The 16,363-nt window shown below is 46.5% G+C and overlaps 3 protein-coding genes across 4 annotated transcripts; 2 read left to right on the forward strand and 1 right to left on the reverse strand.

The window, feature by feature from the left end:
* The first annotated feature begins 5,486 nt into the window (after positions 1-5,486).
* On the forward strand, positions 5,487-8,885 carry LOC128303667 (uncharacterized). Its single transcript, XM_053040707.1, has 4 exons — positions 5,487-5,713; positions 6,569-7,368; positions 7,434-7,781; positions 7,872-8,885. The coding sequence occupies exons 1-4, from the start codon at positions 5,487-5,489 to the stop codon at positions 8,480-8,482; spliced, it is 1,986 nt and encodes a 661-aa protein (XP_052896667.1). The 3' UTR covers positions 8,483-8,885.
* Positions 8,886-13,411: 4,526 nt separating this feature from the next.
* Positions 13,412-14,491, forward strand: LOC128301028 (6-pyruvoyl tetrahydrobiopterin synthase). Of its 2 annotated transcripts, XM_053037325.1 has the most exons (4): positions 13,412-13,545; positions 13,606-13,691; positions 13,774-13,853; positions 13,920-14,491. In XM_053037325.1, exons 2-4 carry the CDS (start codon positions 13,624-13,626, stop codon positions 14,297-14,299), a joined length of 528 nt encoding a protein of 175 aa, XP_052893285.1. In that variant the 5' UTR covers positions 13,412-13,545; positions 13,606-13,623; the 3' UTR covers positions 14,300-14,491. The 2 variants fall into 2 exon arrangements, with proteins under 2 accessions (XP_052893285.1, XP_052893284.1); XM_053037324.1 differs by having other exon boundaries at positions 13,459-13,691.
* LOC128301027 (alkaline ceramidase) lies at positions 14,445-16,286 on the reverse strand. Its single transcript, XM_053037323.1, has 4 exons — positions 16,078-16,286; positions 15,557-15,813; positions 15,358-15,495; positions 14,445-15,254 (listed from the first exon to the last, which is right to left on the reverse strand). Exons 1-4 carry the CDS (start codon positions 16,171-16,173, stop codon positions 14,939-14,941), a joined length of 807 nt encoding a protein of 268 aa, XP_052893283.1. The 5' UTR covers positions 16,174-16,286; the 3' UTR covers positions 14,445-14,938.
* Between the last annotated feature and the right edge of the window lie 77 nt (positions 16,287-16,363).

Consider the following 16,363-nt stretch of genomic DNA (forward strand, 5'->3'; position numbering starts at 1 on the left):
ACAAGATGGCGGCCAAGATAGCGGACATAAGATGGCGGACAAGATGGCGGACACAAGATGGCGGACAAGATGGCGGCCAAGATGGCGGACAACATGGCGGACAAGATGGCGGACAAGATGGCGGACAAGATGGCGGACAAGAAGGCGGACAAGATGGCGGACAAGATGGCGGACATAAGATGGCGGACAAGATGGCGGACACAAGATGGCGGACAAGATGGCGGACACAAGATGGCGGACAAGATGGCGGACAAGATGGCGGACAAGATGGCGGACAAAATGGCGGCCAAGATGGCGGCCAAGATGGCGGCCAAGATGGCGGACACAAGATGGCGGACAAGATGGCGCCCAAGATGGCGGACAAGATGGCGGACAATATGGCGGACAAGATGGCGGACAAGATGGCGGTCAAGATGGCGGACAAGATGGCGGATACAAGATGGCGGCCAAGATGGCGGACAAGATGGCGGACAAGATGGCGGACACAAGATGGCGGACAAGATGGCGGACAAGATGGCGGACAAGATGGCGGACAAGATGGCGGACAAGATGGCGGCCAAGATGGCGGACAAGATGGCGGACACAAGATGGCGGCCAAGATGGCGGACAAGATGGCGGCCCAAATGGCGGACAAGATGGCGGACACAAGATGGCGGACAAGATGGCGGACAAGATGGCGGACAAGATGGCGGACAATATGGCGGACAATATGGCGGCCAAGATGGCGGACAACATGGCGGACAACATGGCGGACAAGATGGCGGACAACATGGCGGACAAGATGGCGGACAAGATGGCGGACAAGATGGCGGCCAAGATGGCGGACAAGATGGCGGACAAGATGGCGGCCAAGATGGCGGACATAAGATGGCGGACAAGATGGCGGACAAGATGGCGGACAAGATGGCGGACAAGATGGCGGACAAGATGGCGGCCAAGATAGCGGACATAAGATGGCGGACAAGATGGCGGACACAAGATGGCGGACAAGATGGCGGACAAGATGGCGGCCAAGATGGCGGACAATATAGCGGACAAGATGGCGGACAAGAAGGCGGCCAAGATGGCGGTCAAGATGGCGGCCAAGATGGCGGACAAGAAGGTGGACAAGATGGCGGACAAGATGGCGGACAAGATGGCGGCCAAGATGGCGGCCAAGATGGCGGACAAGAAGGGGGACAAGATGGCGGACAAGATGGCGGATACAAGATGGCGGACAAGATGGCGGACACAAAATGGCGGACAAGATGGCGGACACAAGATGGCGGACAAGAAGGGGGACAAGATGGCGGACAAGATGGCGGACACAAGATGGCGGACAAGATGGCGGTCAAGATGGCGGCCAAGATGGCGGACAAGAAGGTGGACAAGATGGCGGACATAAGATGGCGGACAAGATGGCGGACACAAGATGGCGGACAAGATGGCGGCCAAGATGGCGGACAACATGGCGGACAAGATGGCGGCCAAGATGGCGGCCAAGATGGCGGACAAGAAGGGGGACAAGATGGCGGACAAGATGGCGGACAAGATGGCGGATACAAGATGGCGGACAAGATGGCGGACACAAGATGGCGGACAAGATGGCGGACACAAGATGGCGGACAAGAAGGGGGACAAGATGGCGGACAAGATGGCGGACACAAGATGGCGGACAAGATGGCGGACAAGATGGCGGCCAAGATGGCGGACAATATAGCGGACAAGATGGCGGACAAGAAGGCGGCCAAGATGGCGGTCAAGATGGCGGACACAAGAGAAGGCGGACAAGATGGCGGACACAAGATGGCGGACAAGATGGTGGACAAGATGACCGGTGGTAGGTGGTGACTCGTGGGAAGTGGGTGGGGGCTCGTGGGAGGTGGGTGGTGACCCGTGGGAGGTGGGTGGTTGCTTGTTGGAGGTGGGAGGTGACATGTGGGAGGTAGGTGGTGACACGTGGGAGATAGGTGGTGACACGTTGGAGGATGGTGGTGACACGAGGGGGGAGGTGACACGAGGTTGGAGATGACCGCTAATTGACGGCTAATTGACGGCTAATCGACGGCTTTCGGCGGTTTTCGACCAAAATTGCTGTACAAGGTGCTACCTCTTCCGTGGATGCTCTCCTGGTACTATACACTCGGAAACTAAAGTTTTCGAAGAAATTTTTCACGACCAACGGGAAAGTTAGTGTTTAAAAATTGCATACCTTTCGGCGGTTTCGAGCAAAATTGCTGTACTAGGTGCTCTTCCGTGGATGCTCTCCTGGTATCGGAAATCTGAAAACAGCATCTTCCTTAAACTAGTGAACGCTCTCACGGGTTTGATAGTAGGCAATGCAATAGTGATGGGCAAATTATTTATTGCAATAGTGATGGGCAGGTTATTTCACCTGCAGCGCAAATTTTTTTTCCACCTCTTGAAAAACATGCTCTCCTGGTATCGTAAATCTGAAAACAATTGTGTGCGCGGCTACGGTATAGTGGTTTTCACAGTTGACCAGCTGATTTGGTCATTGGACAAATTTGTCAGCATTTTGGCAACTCTCGTGGCCCTGCACCTAATGGATCAAAGAATGCTATAAAACATGATCAATTGTTGAAAAAGTTCAGTAAGTAGGAGCTCACCACAGAAGCCAACCGTTAATTTTTGTTCATCGCCTAAAACATCTACATGAGCGGAACAGGTTGCTAAGAAATTTCGCTGATTGTTACCGAAAAAGTAAACCGATTGGACCTTGGGCGAAAAAATCGTAGAAGGCGTTGGACTAATCAGGAATTATAAATGTACGTAAATCGTAGAAAATGTGATCCAAGTAGTGGCGTTATGGTTCTCCTTAGCTCATACAAACGTTTATATATAGACTAGCTTATCGGCCCGGTTTCAGGGCTACGCAACAGAACTCTGAGTTGTACGCAAGGGAACTTTGTTTTCGATACTTTGCTGATGTTTGTTTGATCATGGAGGTAGTCTTTCAACACAAAAACTTGACTTGATTTTAGTTTTCAAATGCTAAAAGCTATGCAAATCTAACCGGCTGTGCATAACACAAATTACCATTATTATTAAATAAAATTTGCGTTGTTTGCACAATGTTAAGCAATCCGCTAAATAACAAATAAATAAAAGAATCGAAATTCACAACTTAGTAACTCGCTCATTCTGTATTGCAAATCGTACTGGACTATATTCCTGTTATCAAGACTCGGATTACAAGTTACGGTGATGAACAGATCTGGTTTTCCCAAAAGCACAAACAATGATCATTGAATTTTGATACTGTGTCCTCATGTATCCGCTGCAACTGAGTGTTGCATGGCGAATATCCCGGAAGCACTGCGAGCGAACCAATTCGATGGCAAAGTGCTCCTTGAATGCTGTAGTTGTAAATTCCACCACGTGCTGCTTCTCGAAATTGGCGCACGTATGATTGTAGCTCCATTTAGAAGAGTACATATACAGTGGTAACTGGTGTTGGTGGTGATATAGCCGGTTCCGTTATTGTATTCGAAGATGGTGATGGCCCTGGCGGACCATTTGAAGAAGATGATTAGGGGTGGCCCAGCGGCGAATAAGACGGTAGGCGGAGTAGGCCCTTTCTTACTGCGCTTTTCGCCTTGTCTCATTCCAAGTCCCCTCAATGTTCCCCTTCCCTCCTGCATCGTTTTTAAAATTAGAGGCCCCAACTATAATTCCGCCCTGGGCCTCCAAGGGGATGGATCCTCCACTGTATCCAGCTATGATTACCCTACGGGACAGGACTAGACTTCTTGAGGATGTTGTCCCGGTAAAGAAGATGAATGATCCTTGCAGGTCTAGGCTATTACTTTAGAAAATGAATCCACAAAATAAAATCGCAATCGATCCTACTTTCAAACCTGATCTGTATGGATTGGTAGTCGCTAGAATCCTGTAATCAACTGGCCTATGGATGGATCCAAAACGTTAGCGTATTTGGTGACTAGTCAAGACTTTTAAGTCACTAAAAACTCGACAATGCTTAGATATTACCGTTCCCCGTATTCTTTTCCTTCTACTCTTCACTTCATTTGCCACTGCTATCCTTCCAAATCCTCATTTCCAAATCCAAATACTGCATTTCTCGCCCTTGTGGTAACGGAAAGCGATCTCCGAAAATAATGCTAAACTAAACAGACACTATGCACTTTGCACAACAGACACTAGATTACCAAGCGATTAATCGCCAACACGGTACGTGAATTATGCAAACAGTTAAACCGTATAAATGATGCGCAAGATAAAGGTAACTTCATTGGAAACACAAACAACGTGCGCTGGTGGCGTCACACTGTGTCCCACAGGGCTTTTACGATGCCTTTACAACCGGGGAACAGCTCGTTCTCCTGCATGTGAACGCAGGCCGCTAATACCTTTCGTCATCAGGCTTGTCTCTGCATCCCGTTGTCTGCGTACACACGATGCACCCGACATTGCAAGGTGGTTGTTTTTGTTCCAGCAAAGCAGAGTTGCTGTGGTGGACCGTGATCATGGCAGAAGGTGTCTGGTTCTGTGCGGGATTGTTCGTGCTGTAAAGTCCCGCAATATCTTGATGAGCCTTTTCCGCGAATCGATATCTTGGGGGAAGCTGCAGCTATTAGCGCTAGGATTATATGCTTACCGCCAGAACCAGATTACGTCGAAAGGGGTTTTCGGAGATCTTTTAGACAAACTTCTCACAGCTATTGCAGACTGGTGTGGCCCATTTCTTGTTAAAAAAAAATACTACAAGTTAGCATGCTTCTGGCAACAATGTAACCGTACTATAACTGGTTTTGATCTTCGTTAATAAACCGGTCACTTCCTGATAGAATTTTCCTCAATAAAGGGGAACGAGATCTTCAATCGTATTCAATCGATTTGTTTACTATTGACATGGCATGATAGGTTTGTAGCGTTCCACTCGTTCTACTAATGCCACAACAAATATTTTAACTGTATTACAGCTTCCTCGACAAAGCTGCATATAGATTTTGTGAAGAGCCACACCTTCCCGATCTGCGCTTAAAACCGGTAGCTTTCGAACTACTTCAGCTGGATGTACTTATGGACGGAAATAAAACACTATTGCGACATTTAACTCCACATTCGTGAAACAGTCATCGAAACTTATGACGGGGGGTCCGTGCTTTAATCGTGCGTGGGATTTCCCTTCAGAGACCCAGCGGAACCAGCAGACGGAGAAGCTTCCCCTTTTAGGTAGAATGAGTGCAGGACGTCACCAATCTTATCTCGAAAGCATTAAAGCTGTTAGCAAAGCCCTACGGCTTACACCATACTACCTCTCGAGAACGCCCGAACGCACTAGCGTCGACGAGAAATTCCGTTATAAATAATTTCTTCCCATTGCCCGACTGGTCAGTGTTACAGTTGGTTCGCATTGTAGTGCACGGTCCACTACAATTTCGGTGCATCTTAAAATAGTTCGTAAACGAAAGAACCATTTCCTTTTTCTGGCTCTTAGTGTAAAGGTTGACATTAGTGCGATGATTATTCTGCGATCGCAGACGTTAGTGGTGTTTGCCGTGATAGTGATAGTGTGTGCCACTAGTGTGAACGGTCAAGCGTGGCTGCAAGCGTTGGTGAAATCGACAAACGGCACGCTCGATGTACGCTCATTTCCGGGCGAGCAATGTTTGAGGCAGTGCGATGAAACCCAACCGCGAATCTGCTACTTTGCCTGGACGATGGAACACTACCACGTGATGGGACCGTAAGTTTTCCACTCGTACCAAAACACTGACGCGGACGCGTCGTAAAGTTGAATGATTTACATGCATCGCAGTGCAACGGACGCACTGTAACGTTAACAGCAGTAGCACACCATGGAACCGGGTACATGGTGTCTGTGTACTTAGCGATAGAATCCAACTTCATCTAGCGACAAACAGTTGAATGATATTGCACCCTATGACGTCAGGTGAAGTTCAATGCTAGACACTGTTCGTTGCGTGTATAGGAAAAACTCAAGCGCAACTCTTAAAATAGAAACTCCAACAATACCAAAGCGTCTTCCACTTGTGCTTCTGAAATCTTCACACGGTTGCACTTAAGCAGCGAATGAATCACTTAATCTATTGAAACATAAATTCCCTCAGCCTACGCACTATAGGCACTCGATCGACGACTGTTAGATACTTAGTATGCGCGTGCTTAAAGTTCGATGTAAACAGTACTTGAAGTAAAGCCGATCGTCAGAAGTGTTTCCTTGGATAGCGTTATCCAGCTGATTTACTTGTCCGCAATGCAGAAATGCGATCATCTCAAGTTTGTAGTAATACCCATCAGAGCTACCTTAAGTGTCTACACCACTTGTGCTGTCTTGAAAGACATTCCATCAAGATCTCGTGAAGTGCCTTTGTCAGCAGCATGTGCGAGTATAATTAGGGTAGCAAAGTGTGATGGGTTTAGTTGCAAAGCTCCGAAAGGAAGCGATAAGCTAGCATAGTGCGGTACGCTATCCGAACCAGTTTAGCATCTGAATGACTTAACCCCCACACAAGAGCATTTTTCTGCGTTATCTCATCAACATCTAATTATACTTTCATTCGTCAACCTTCTTCTGCAGTGCTTGTCGTAATTGTGCGAAGGGTAATCATACCGACTGTTACCATCCTGCCTGCATTACGGCGGACGGTGTCGAACGGGGTGTCATGAGCCTCAATCGTCACATCCCCGGACCGGCGATCAACGTTTGTCACAACGACCTGATCGTCGTCGACATAACGAATGCAATGGCAGGCACATCGGCAGCCATCCATTGGCACGGGCTTCATCAGCGTGCTACCCCGCACATGGACGGTGTGCCCTTCATCACGCAGTGTCCGATCGGGTTTGGAAATAGCTTTCGATATGCGTTCCTAGCAACGGAACCGGGTACACAGTTTTATCACTCGCACTCCGGCCATCACAAGGTGAACGGACACTACGGGGCACTGATTGTGCGCGAGCCGCGAGCAGCAGACCCAAATGGTGATCTCTACCATTATGATACACCGGCCCACGTGATCGTGGGTTCCGATTGGATGCATATCGATGGGGAGATGTTTATGCCGGGATTACCGTCCGCTGGGGGTATTATGCCCATCAATCTTCTCATCAACGGGCGCGGTACGTTCTACGATCGACAGAAGAACGAAACCACCGATGTCCCGCTGGAGGTGTATACAGTGCGACGTGGAGCACGGTTCCGATTCCGTTTCATCAATGCCGCCAGTCACGTGTGTCCTCTGCAGCTGCAGATCGAAGATCACATCATGGAAGTGATCGCTAGCGATTCATTCCATCTGCAGCCTCGGAAAGTCGATACACTGATCACCACGTCTGGTGAACGGTACGACTTCGTGCTGGAGGCGAACGGCCCAAGAGGTAGGATGATCTTCACAAAGCATACGGTGAAGAATTTTTGAACAAGTCATCTCTCTTTTTAACAGACACCTACTGGGTGCGTTTGCGAGCCCTTGGACCATGTGCTGAGCTGCAGCTGGAACAATTCGCTGTACTACGGTACACCAGCGGACCTGTGGAAAATAATGCCTTCCCAAGCAATGCACCTCCTTCATACGATCAGCAGTTTGCTAACAGCGCAACCGCTAACCATCCCAATGCAACTTGCGGACAACCCGAGTTTGGGGATTACTGCATCACCGACTTTCAGGCGTACGACACGGACGAGAATGTCATCAATGGCACACCGGATCATCAGCTCACGTTCGGGTTTCTTAACGGTCTCGTCACCTTTCGAAACATGTTCGAGACGCATCCGTACGAGCATTTTATGAGTAAGCACCGCACACCCTTGAATAACTTTATCTAAACTGATATCATTATTTGCACATCCTCTCTTTCGCTTCTCTTCTGCCGCTATACAGACATCCATGGTTCGGTGATGCTGCAAGGCGCCATCAACAACCTTAGCCTATCATACCCACCGTTCCCACTGCTCACCCAACCCGACCAGATCGAGGAGAGCATGTTCTGTGATGAACACCGCCGCCCAGCCCGGTGTGCCGATCGTCAGCTGTGCACCTGCATCCATCGCGTCAAAATCGAACTGGGCGATCTCGTTGAGCTGTACATCCTCGATCTAACGCCCTCCGTTAACGATCTTAACCATCCATTCCACCTGCACGGCTATCAGATGTTTGTGATGGAGCTGGGACAAGATCGGCGAGTCCCGGTAACGTACGAGATCGCACAACAACTGGCACGCCAGCGCTTACTTCAGCGCAACACGGTCCTTCTGCCACCGCGCAAGGACACGGTCTCGATACCGAGCCGTGGCTATGCGCGTGTGCGGTTCCGTGCGAACAATCCCGGCTTTTGGCTCATGCACTGCCACTACGAATGGCATACGGCCGTCGGTATGGCATTGGTACTGCAGGTAGGCGAAACCACCGACATGGTCAAACCACCGGCAGGCTTCCCGAAGTGCAACAGTTACACACCCCCCGTCGATGAGCTGCTTCAGGGGGCTCTGTGAGCAGGACGTCGAATTTCATTGTGAATTAACACTGTGGTACCATACACATACACACTATTTATTCTCGCTACTTGATATTGACTCCGGATGAGTCCGCTTATCGCTCGCTTCTTGGCTGTATTGATCTAGTGTAATAAATTATTTGAAGCATCCTTCAAGTAACGCGGGAGTGCGAAACATTATTCCAACCTCTGGTTGAAGAGCGCGGAATTCCAAACATACACTCAAATCACTATAAAATAGTAGCTCGATTATTTATTTAGTGCAATGTACGCAGGGAAGCATGTAAATGATATCTAGACTAGGTGGTAATGTTGTAAAGATAGATAGAATATCTCAATAAACTAGTCATATCTATATCAGTTAACCTGCTTAACATGCTCTAGAATTCCATACTACTAATTGGAACTACTACTAAGCTCCGATGGAGCAGGGACAGTTGAATTATGGTCCGTGGTATACGTGTATTGAGTTGGTGGACACAGCGAACATTGTGGAATTAGAAAGAACTCCACAATGTTGAAATAATAAATTAATTGTTGAACTGCAATTCAATTTACGAGCAATAATTCCAACTCAATTATCTAGCAATATCTAAAAACGGTACGCTCAAAAAAGAGATTATAATGAAACTGAATTCTTAGCCCTAGACTGTTTTTCTCCCTCCCCTGCGTAACTGTTCAAGTACACCCCAGATGCAATATCCTACATCCCGTGCTCTTTGTTGTCTCCACGGCACGAGACACACGTTTTAGAGATTACATCTCAAAACACTCTCTATGCTTATCCAAACAAATCACGCCGTGTTCAAATCCGATCTCCATAAGCACTTATTGAGACACACCATGCCCGTTAGGCTAATAATGGCACTTGACTATCGAACCTTTGCCCGGTCGCACTGTCTGGTTCCATCTCTCGATGCAAACAGTCCTTTGACCCTTTAACACTCCCGCAGGCATCAACAGCAAACCGAACAGTAAGAGTCAACGATCTGTGAAGCTCCGGATACGATTATCGTTTATGCTGATACGGTAAGCAATCAGGACTCGCATTCAAACGAACCTACAGGGCAACCAGATAAAGAAAATGCGAGGTAAAAGAGAGAGAGAGAGAGAGAGAGAGAGAAGAAAAAATACGACAACAACCGGAAGAAAACTCACTCTTTGCTGGTACACTGCACCGTATCGCCATTGAAACGGAAGTTACCCTCAACTGACAACCTCACCTCAGGAACTCCATCGAAACTCCCTCTGGCAGGAGTAGGGACACTGTTTGGATAAGTGCTGCTACAATGCGCACTCAAGCGCAATCGAAAACCGAGAGAGAGAGAAAAAGAAAGGCGAAAGGAGATATACCCAAACTTGGCAAGCATTTTCTTCGTCCTCCGCATGCACAAATCCTTGTCCCTTCCGCGAGCGACACAGACCGCACATGCATACACACATTACACAGCGGGGACGGAGGGAAAATTCGCGTGGCGTGAAGAGTGGAGTTTTAAATTTCAATTACACTGCACACTCGGTTGCTTCATCAGCACACGCGAACAAACGCGAGATTGTTGCGATAGCGTTGTACTTCCTGAGGCGCGCATCGTGAGCTCACATCATCGCGCGTACGCGTACCAGAAACGCGCCATTGTGCACCCTGGTAAACCGTTTATCAGCTACAAATTGACAGTCACACACACACACACACACGCACGTGGGAGTGAGTGGTTGAAAAGCACCGGAAGCGCTTATCTGCTTTCGTCACCGATCGAGGAAGGTTCACCGTCGTGTATCACTATCATTTTGTATCATCCCTTGGTGTCTCTCGCATGTGCTGTTATCCTCGGCGAAGCGTCACGCGGTAAGGGTCCTGAAGATGGAAGACTCATGTGTGTGTGTGTGTGTGTATGTGATCAGTAACACGAAGTGTGTAATCCTTCAACCATTTCAGATCCTTGAAGGATGGGATCTCCATTGTCAATGATGTCTCGCGAAGAACTCGCGTACTTTAAGTTTGGTGTGATTGAAAACGTAAGATTCCAAAGAGGACACGAATTGCCAGCCGTCCATTAATCACGTTCACGAACCCTAGCATTTCCTAGTAAATTAAACCGTTCCACCAAATGAAGCTGCTTAATGATAATTATCTTTCCACTATTTCCACACCAGAAGGGAGTTTGCTCACAGATGGAGCTTTGAGCTGTGAACTTTGTGGATAAAGGTGCGATAATGAAGCAACCCTTCCAATGCACGCTCGGAAAATGCTTCAATGCAAGCGTCAGCAATCGATGGGTTTTTAACAACTCACCTTCATTAGAATGCGACACTAAAAGCTACACCGCGCATATTAGTACAAGTACGACATAACTCAACTTCCACCTTTAGCCGTACCGTACCGAATGGATCTATAATTCACCGGCACGCAGCATCCTGCATCATGCGGCGTATTGCCCTAACCTGCGTTACACAACCCGGGAACGCCGGAACATGGCATCATAAATCCTTTTGCTGTGGGATGTACGGGTGTATTGCATAAATAAAATATCGCAAAACCTTAGCCAGTAAAGATGTGGCCTGTACTCCGGTTGCCGGTACGGATTATCTACTGTCTACTTACCCCAACCTCACCACCAGTACGGTTTCAAAGGAGAATTCCTGTTCCAACTGCCCTCCACAACTTCCCCCAAAAAAAAAAAAACGCTGACCAGCTTCAATGGGAAAAGTATTTCACGCTTCAAAGAGCCTGCGGACTTTGTTGGTTTGGAAAATTTTACCAGACACATTTTAACCAGCAAGGTGTTGAATGGGAACCAAAAGGGTAGAACACACTTTCTGCCTCGCTTTTGGCAGGTGTATGGGTGTGTGGGTTGTAGAATAATTTGGTGTTTGCTATTCAGTGCCGTTGAGTTTCCTTTCATTTTCGTTTTTTTCGGGAACCCGTCTTATCCCTTCTTCCCTTTTTTGGGGAGTTTACGGCGTGCCTTTATGGGCGTGCTAAATATGTTTACCAAGGAGGTAGACACCCCGTTGCTGCTGTGTCTACCTCCATCGTTACCTGTAGCTTTTCGGGTGAGAGGATACAGCAACATTAAGCAAACCTCTAGACAGGTGTACTTGTTGATCCCTCCGTGAAGCTATTTTGGTGCTTTCATCTATTTTTTAATACATTTCAACAGGCACTTATCCGTCACGGGAAATGTTGCCAACGGTGGGAAGGCCTGTCATCACAATCTGCAAAATCTTTCCCGGTACAGTAGTGTTTAAGAATTAAAGGCAATCTAGATCTTCCTCTCTATTGCGCGTCGGAATCTTTATACACCTGGTAATAGTATCTGCTTGAGCTTCGTTACCGGTGCTCTATTAGATTGTCCATTGTGTAGCATTTCATCAACTTTAAAAGATCACGTTTTTGTGGTTTCGTTTCACCAATGCGAGCTTGAAGATCCGTTGCATAACGGTACGAAATGACTCATTCAAATTGCCAAAAACGTTGGGTTATAGCATCACTTCATTACAATGGATTCAAATTGATCAATAGCTATTGAACGTGTCGGGCAGGATTTGAATGCTGTTATAAACGGTAACATCCCGGACGATTAACACAGTTGGGACACTATGGATGGCGTTGCATGAAGACAACCGAAAAGAGAATCGCCCTCCCGCAATCCCGTATGCATCCGTAAGCGAAGGCTATTCCGAGAGTCCCCCTACCAGGTTCAGTCCCGCTAGCCATTTACCAGCCCAGTTCGAGATACGCGTAGATAATGCTTCCGGGATGTAGGAAAAATAGTAGCTGTTCCCTTCATGAGAAGCTGGCTACTATCCGCATTCGACCTTTCCCACTAACGTGATTACATCCGAGCGACAAACGACGATGACGATGAGGACGATGAACACAACCGAACCCAGTCGCCCGGTAACAGTAAGTGCAGAACGGTTAACCACATTGAATTACAACCCATTTGTAGTATGTGCGGTCAAAACGGCATGAATCGAGAGTTGCTCTGTACGTGGCGAAAAGTATCCCCCCATCCGGATGTCATAAAATTACCGTAAGAGCATTTATCGAGAAAATAGCTGCATGCGCCAGGAAAAAAACAAGGAATAGACGACACAGGACAGGACAGGAGGGGTGAGTACTTTTTTCTTCCCCCTCTGTCTGTGGCTAGATGTGTAAGTGGAAATTCTGCTGCTTACAAATCATTTCCAAACAATTTTCATCTAATTGTTTCCTTTCTGGTGGAGCTTTTGAACGCACTGGCAAGTGGGAAGGCAGCATGGAAGCGTATGCAATACAAATTGGTTTACCAATAACCTTGACACTGAGATAGACATCATGGGTCGAAAGCCGGTCTCATGTGCTTTTTTAAGGGGATGATGTTGAAGTTTTCTTTGCATAATAGTCTCAAGCAAGTGGTTTCTAGTGACCATCCAGTTACAACAAACATGGACCAATGTTAGCAATTTTAATGGATTTTTTTCGCAATTAAGTGGTGAAATAAAGTTCTCACTAAAGTATATTTTTCAATCTTGGACTGCTCTTAATTAAACACTTCTAGCTTTGCTCTGAAAATATGAAATATCATCATTTTACGTTGCAAAAAGCTCAACATTTAAATAATTTTTAAGCACAGTTATTAGTACAAATCCCAACTGTAGAATTCAACCACCGCATCAAAACGAGTTTGATGTTCACTGCACAATGGAACGAATGAATAACGAGAAGAGATATTTTCAAAATGTTGTCTTAAAATTAATTTTCTAGAAATCTTTATGAGTTGTTTATGACAAACAAAAGTTTTTTTTGATATTATGATCAACTATTCTTAATTGTTTTCAATGTTTTTACGTTTGCCGTGATGAGGTGTTGTGATAATAATTTAAATAAAATAAAACATTTCTTTTTCGTATGATACACACTGAAGCACTGTGCTGCGCGTAAGGGCCTTTGGTTGTTTTGTTTTGGCTGCCCAAACCTAGAAAAGAAATAGAAACGTGACAAAGGTGTTGTTTTCCCAAGTCTTTCACTGTTTTTTTGGCGTAGAACGCTGCGCTGCTCCACTTAACATCCAACAGGTTGAATGTTTTGCTTTCTTCTTTTGTACACGTCTTCATGATTCGAAATTTACTTTGCAGCCAGATTGCAGCTGACCAATGTCCTCCCGGCCACAAGTTTATTTAACCCGGAAAGAATGTTTCAGTGCGTGCCACCGGTTGCATAGGTCAGTAAACTGAGTGCAATGTGTTTTTGGGTAACGATACGAAGTAATTCTGTTCTAATGCATACATTGTCTCCAATTGTAGTCCCTTCCTGAGTGAGGAAGTGAATCGACAGGTGTACGGCAAGTGCAACAATCCCAACGGGCATGGACACAACTATACCGGTACGAAGTTAAGCGGGTAACTGGACCTTCAAGCATGTTTTCTACACTTCCGTTCTTTGTTTGCAGTGGAGGTCACGGTACGTGGCCCAGTCGATAGCAAGACGGGCATGGTGATGAACATAACCGACCTGAAGGAATACATGGAACAGGCGATCATGAAAAAGTTGGACCATCTAAACCTCGATAAGGACGTGCCATACTTTAAGAATTTGGCCAGCACCACGGAGAATGTGGCTATCTTCATCTGGGACAGCCTGAAGCTAATCATGGATAAGCCGGAGCTGTTGTACGAAATTAAGATATACGAAACGGACAAAAATTCGGTCATTTATCGTGGGGAGAAACATTCGGTTGGACATCACCATCACCACGAAGCGGCCAAACAATCCCGAGTTACAAACTCATCGGAAAACTCGTCGAACCTCTCGTCCGATTCGGACGGCTAGGCAAGGTGACTCGTGAAGTTGTGACCAGTATTGCAAAGATCTGAAACGCCTACATCCCATGACCAGAAGATTCCCCTCGTACCGGTATAATATTTTTTCGGGCCTTGACAAAAGAATGAACTCGCAGCAACAGTACTTTAGGAGCTAATAAAATTGTTTCCAATTGAGCATACATCCTAGCACTGCTTTATTTTAAAACCCTTGCGTTTATCGAATCGATGCAACACCCGAGCGATAATATAAATAATTCGAAATTGCCTCTTTCTATCACACTGTCGCACTACAGCAACGATTAAAATCATAGTTCTAGTATCACTCCTCGTTGTTTTGAACTAAATACCCTCCGAATATGGTACTGTTTTCTATGTACACGTTTATCAACAATCCGTCGTACGTATGTGGCAACTGGAACGAAACCCGCTTGCAAACAAACTCAATTCCTTTACCGCTCTTGCTGTGATAAAATCATGTGTGTAAAGCGTTCTGTTTTCGTTTTTTGGTACGTTTACAAAAACCTCTTACTATTCCTGCGTATCGATGATCGATCAAACCATGTGCTACGTAATGAATGTATGAAGAGAAATTCTTTTGGCATGCATAGAGAGAGAAAGAGCGCTACATAAAGTTCATTCACAACGTTTAAATAGGATCATCAAACTTTTTGTCATAATTGATCGACACGTACGGTATACCCAGTTCGAAATCGTTCCGTGGCCAATACTTAAGCGTGGGGCGACTTTCGGGCCGTTCGTCGTTGACGAAAAAGTAGGCAAACAGTACGCAGGCCGGATAGGCGGAGATGAAGATGAGAATGTGCCAGAAACCGTGCAGGTACGGAAAGTTCATCGACGACCAGGCATCACAGAACATGCGATCGTTAATCCAGCAAACGATAGCCATCACCAGGATGGTGGTGTTACGTACACCGAGCCGATACACACGTTTATCTTGCACGCTGCAAACAAAAAAAAACAGAGGTCATTACGAGGGTTTTACGTTCCGGTAGACAGATCGAGCGCAAGGACAAATGAAACATGGTAAGCTTAATCGGCACTTACATTTTCAGCTCCTGGTACAGCAAGTAGGTCGCTGGTATGGCTAGAAACATGAGCGCGAACGCATTTATGGCCGGATGGCAAAATGAAAGTGCCGTGGCCGCAATGGAAAATATTGTCATCGACAAGCAGAATCGTTTTCTGTTGAGAAATTAATGCCGTTAATTAGTTATTCTTAAAACGCGCTTAACATTAACTTTACCTCGATCGCTTAAAGATTCTGGGGAAATGGCGCCGTGGACAGAAGAGACTCAGCGTAGCCATAAATACCCACAGAATGGTCAGCTCGTCCAACAGCTGGCCAAGCAGGCTAAGCGTCGCGTGGAAGTAGGCCGATGAAAGACCGACCACTATCAGCAGTACCCAGATCAGATGAATGGCCGGTTGTATGAACTTGCCGTAATCCTTAAACAAGTAGATGAGAAACGGTGGACCAAGCAGGAACAGAACATTGCTTATCTGCGGAGCACGAGAGAAAGCACACGTGTTATGGAAAAAGGTTGAAAAACGTGTTAGCAAATACAGACTTTCATTTACGCATTGCAATTGATGGCATGCGGGTAATTGCGCACATGAAGTTAGGAAGGGATGTATAATTACATAATGCAATACCCGTCCATTTCGCCACTGATGCCAATGCCACATAGAATACAGCTTTTTTGCAATCGTTTAGCTGAGATTTGTGACACAGATTGAGGAGTTAACACGTTTTGTAACACTTACCGTATTAACAAATTCTGCAATATCCGGTGATACGAGGTAGTTGCCCTCGCACCAATCCACTGGTGAGCTTCCACGTTCTAGATGTTCCCACGTCATGATGCCACATAAATGTTCCTAGATTTACTACACAAAATTAGAACGCTTTTCTATGTTTTCACCGATTTATACAGAAGATCTGCGGAGTGATTGGTAAGGTACGTCTGACCAGAAGTAGCTCCCTACAAAGTTTGTTGTTGATATGTGCTGTTGTTGTTCTGTTTCTTTGTGTTCATTCGGAAGATTGACC

Source organism: Anopheles moucheti, chromosome 3, assembly GCF_943734755.1.
Source record: "Anopheles moucheti chromosome 3, idAnoMoucSN_F20_07, whole genome shotgun sequence".
Taxonomy (NCBI): Eukaryota; Metazoa; Arthropoda; class Insecta; order Diptera; family Culicidae; genus Anopheles; species Anopheles moucheti.

Bases quoted from the DNA above. Each gene is read 5' to 3' on its own strand.
- LOC128301028 (XM_053037325.1), top strand. From the start codon at position 13,624: ATGTCCTCCCGGCCACAAGTTTATTTAACCCGGAAAGAATGTTTCAGT. The intron at 13,692-13,773 runs GTCAGTAAACTG...CTCCAATTGTAG, and splicing joins GCGTGCCACCGGTTGCATAG to TCCCTTCCTGAGTGAGGAAG. The intron at 13,854-13,919 runs GTACGAAGTTAA...CTTTGTTTGCAG, and splicing joins GCATGGACACAACTATACCG to TGGAGGTCACGGTACGTGGC.
- LOC128303667 (XM_053040707.1), top strand. From the start codon at position 5,487: ATGATTATTCTGCGATCGCAGACGTTAGTGGTGTTTGCCGTGATAGTG. The intron at 5,714-6,568 runs GTAAGTTTTCCA...CTTCTTCTGCAG, and splicing joins CACTACCACGTGATGGGACC to TGCTTGTCGTAATTGTGCGA. The intron at 7,782-7,871 runs GTAAGCACCGCA...GCCGCTATACAG, and splicing joins TCCGTACGAGCATTTTATGA to ACATCCATGGTTCGGTGATG.
- LOC128301027 (XM_053037323.1), bottom strand. From the start codon at position 16,173: ATGACGTGGGAACATCTAGAACGTGGAAGCTCACCAGTGGATTGGTGC. The intron at 15,814-16,077 runs GTAAGTGTTACA...CGTGCTCCGCAG, and splicing joins TTGCAGAATTTGTTAATACG to ATAAGCAATGTTCTGTTCCT. The intron at 15,255-15,357 runs GTAAGTGCCGAT...TTTTGTTTGCAG, and splicing joins CTGTACCAGGAGCTGAAAAT to CGTGCAAGATAAACGTGTGT.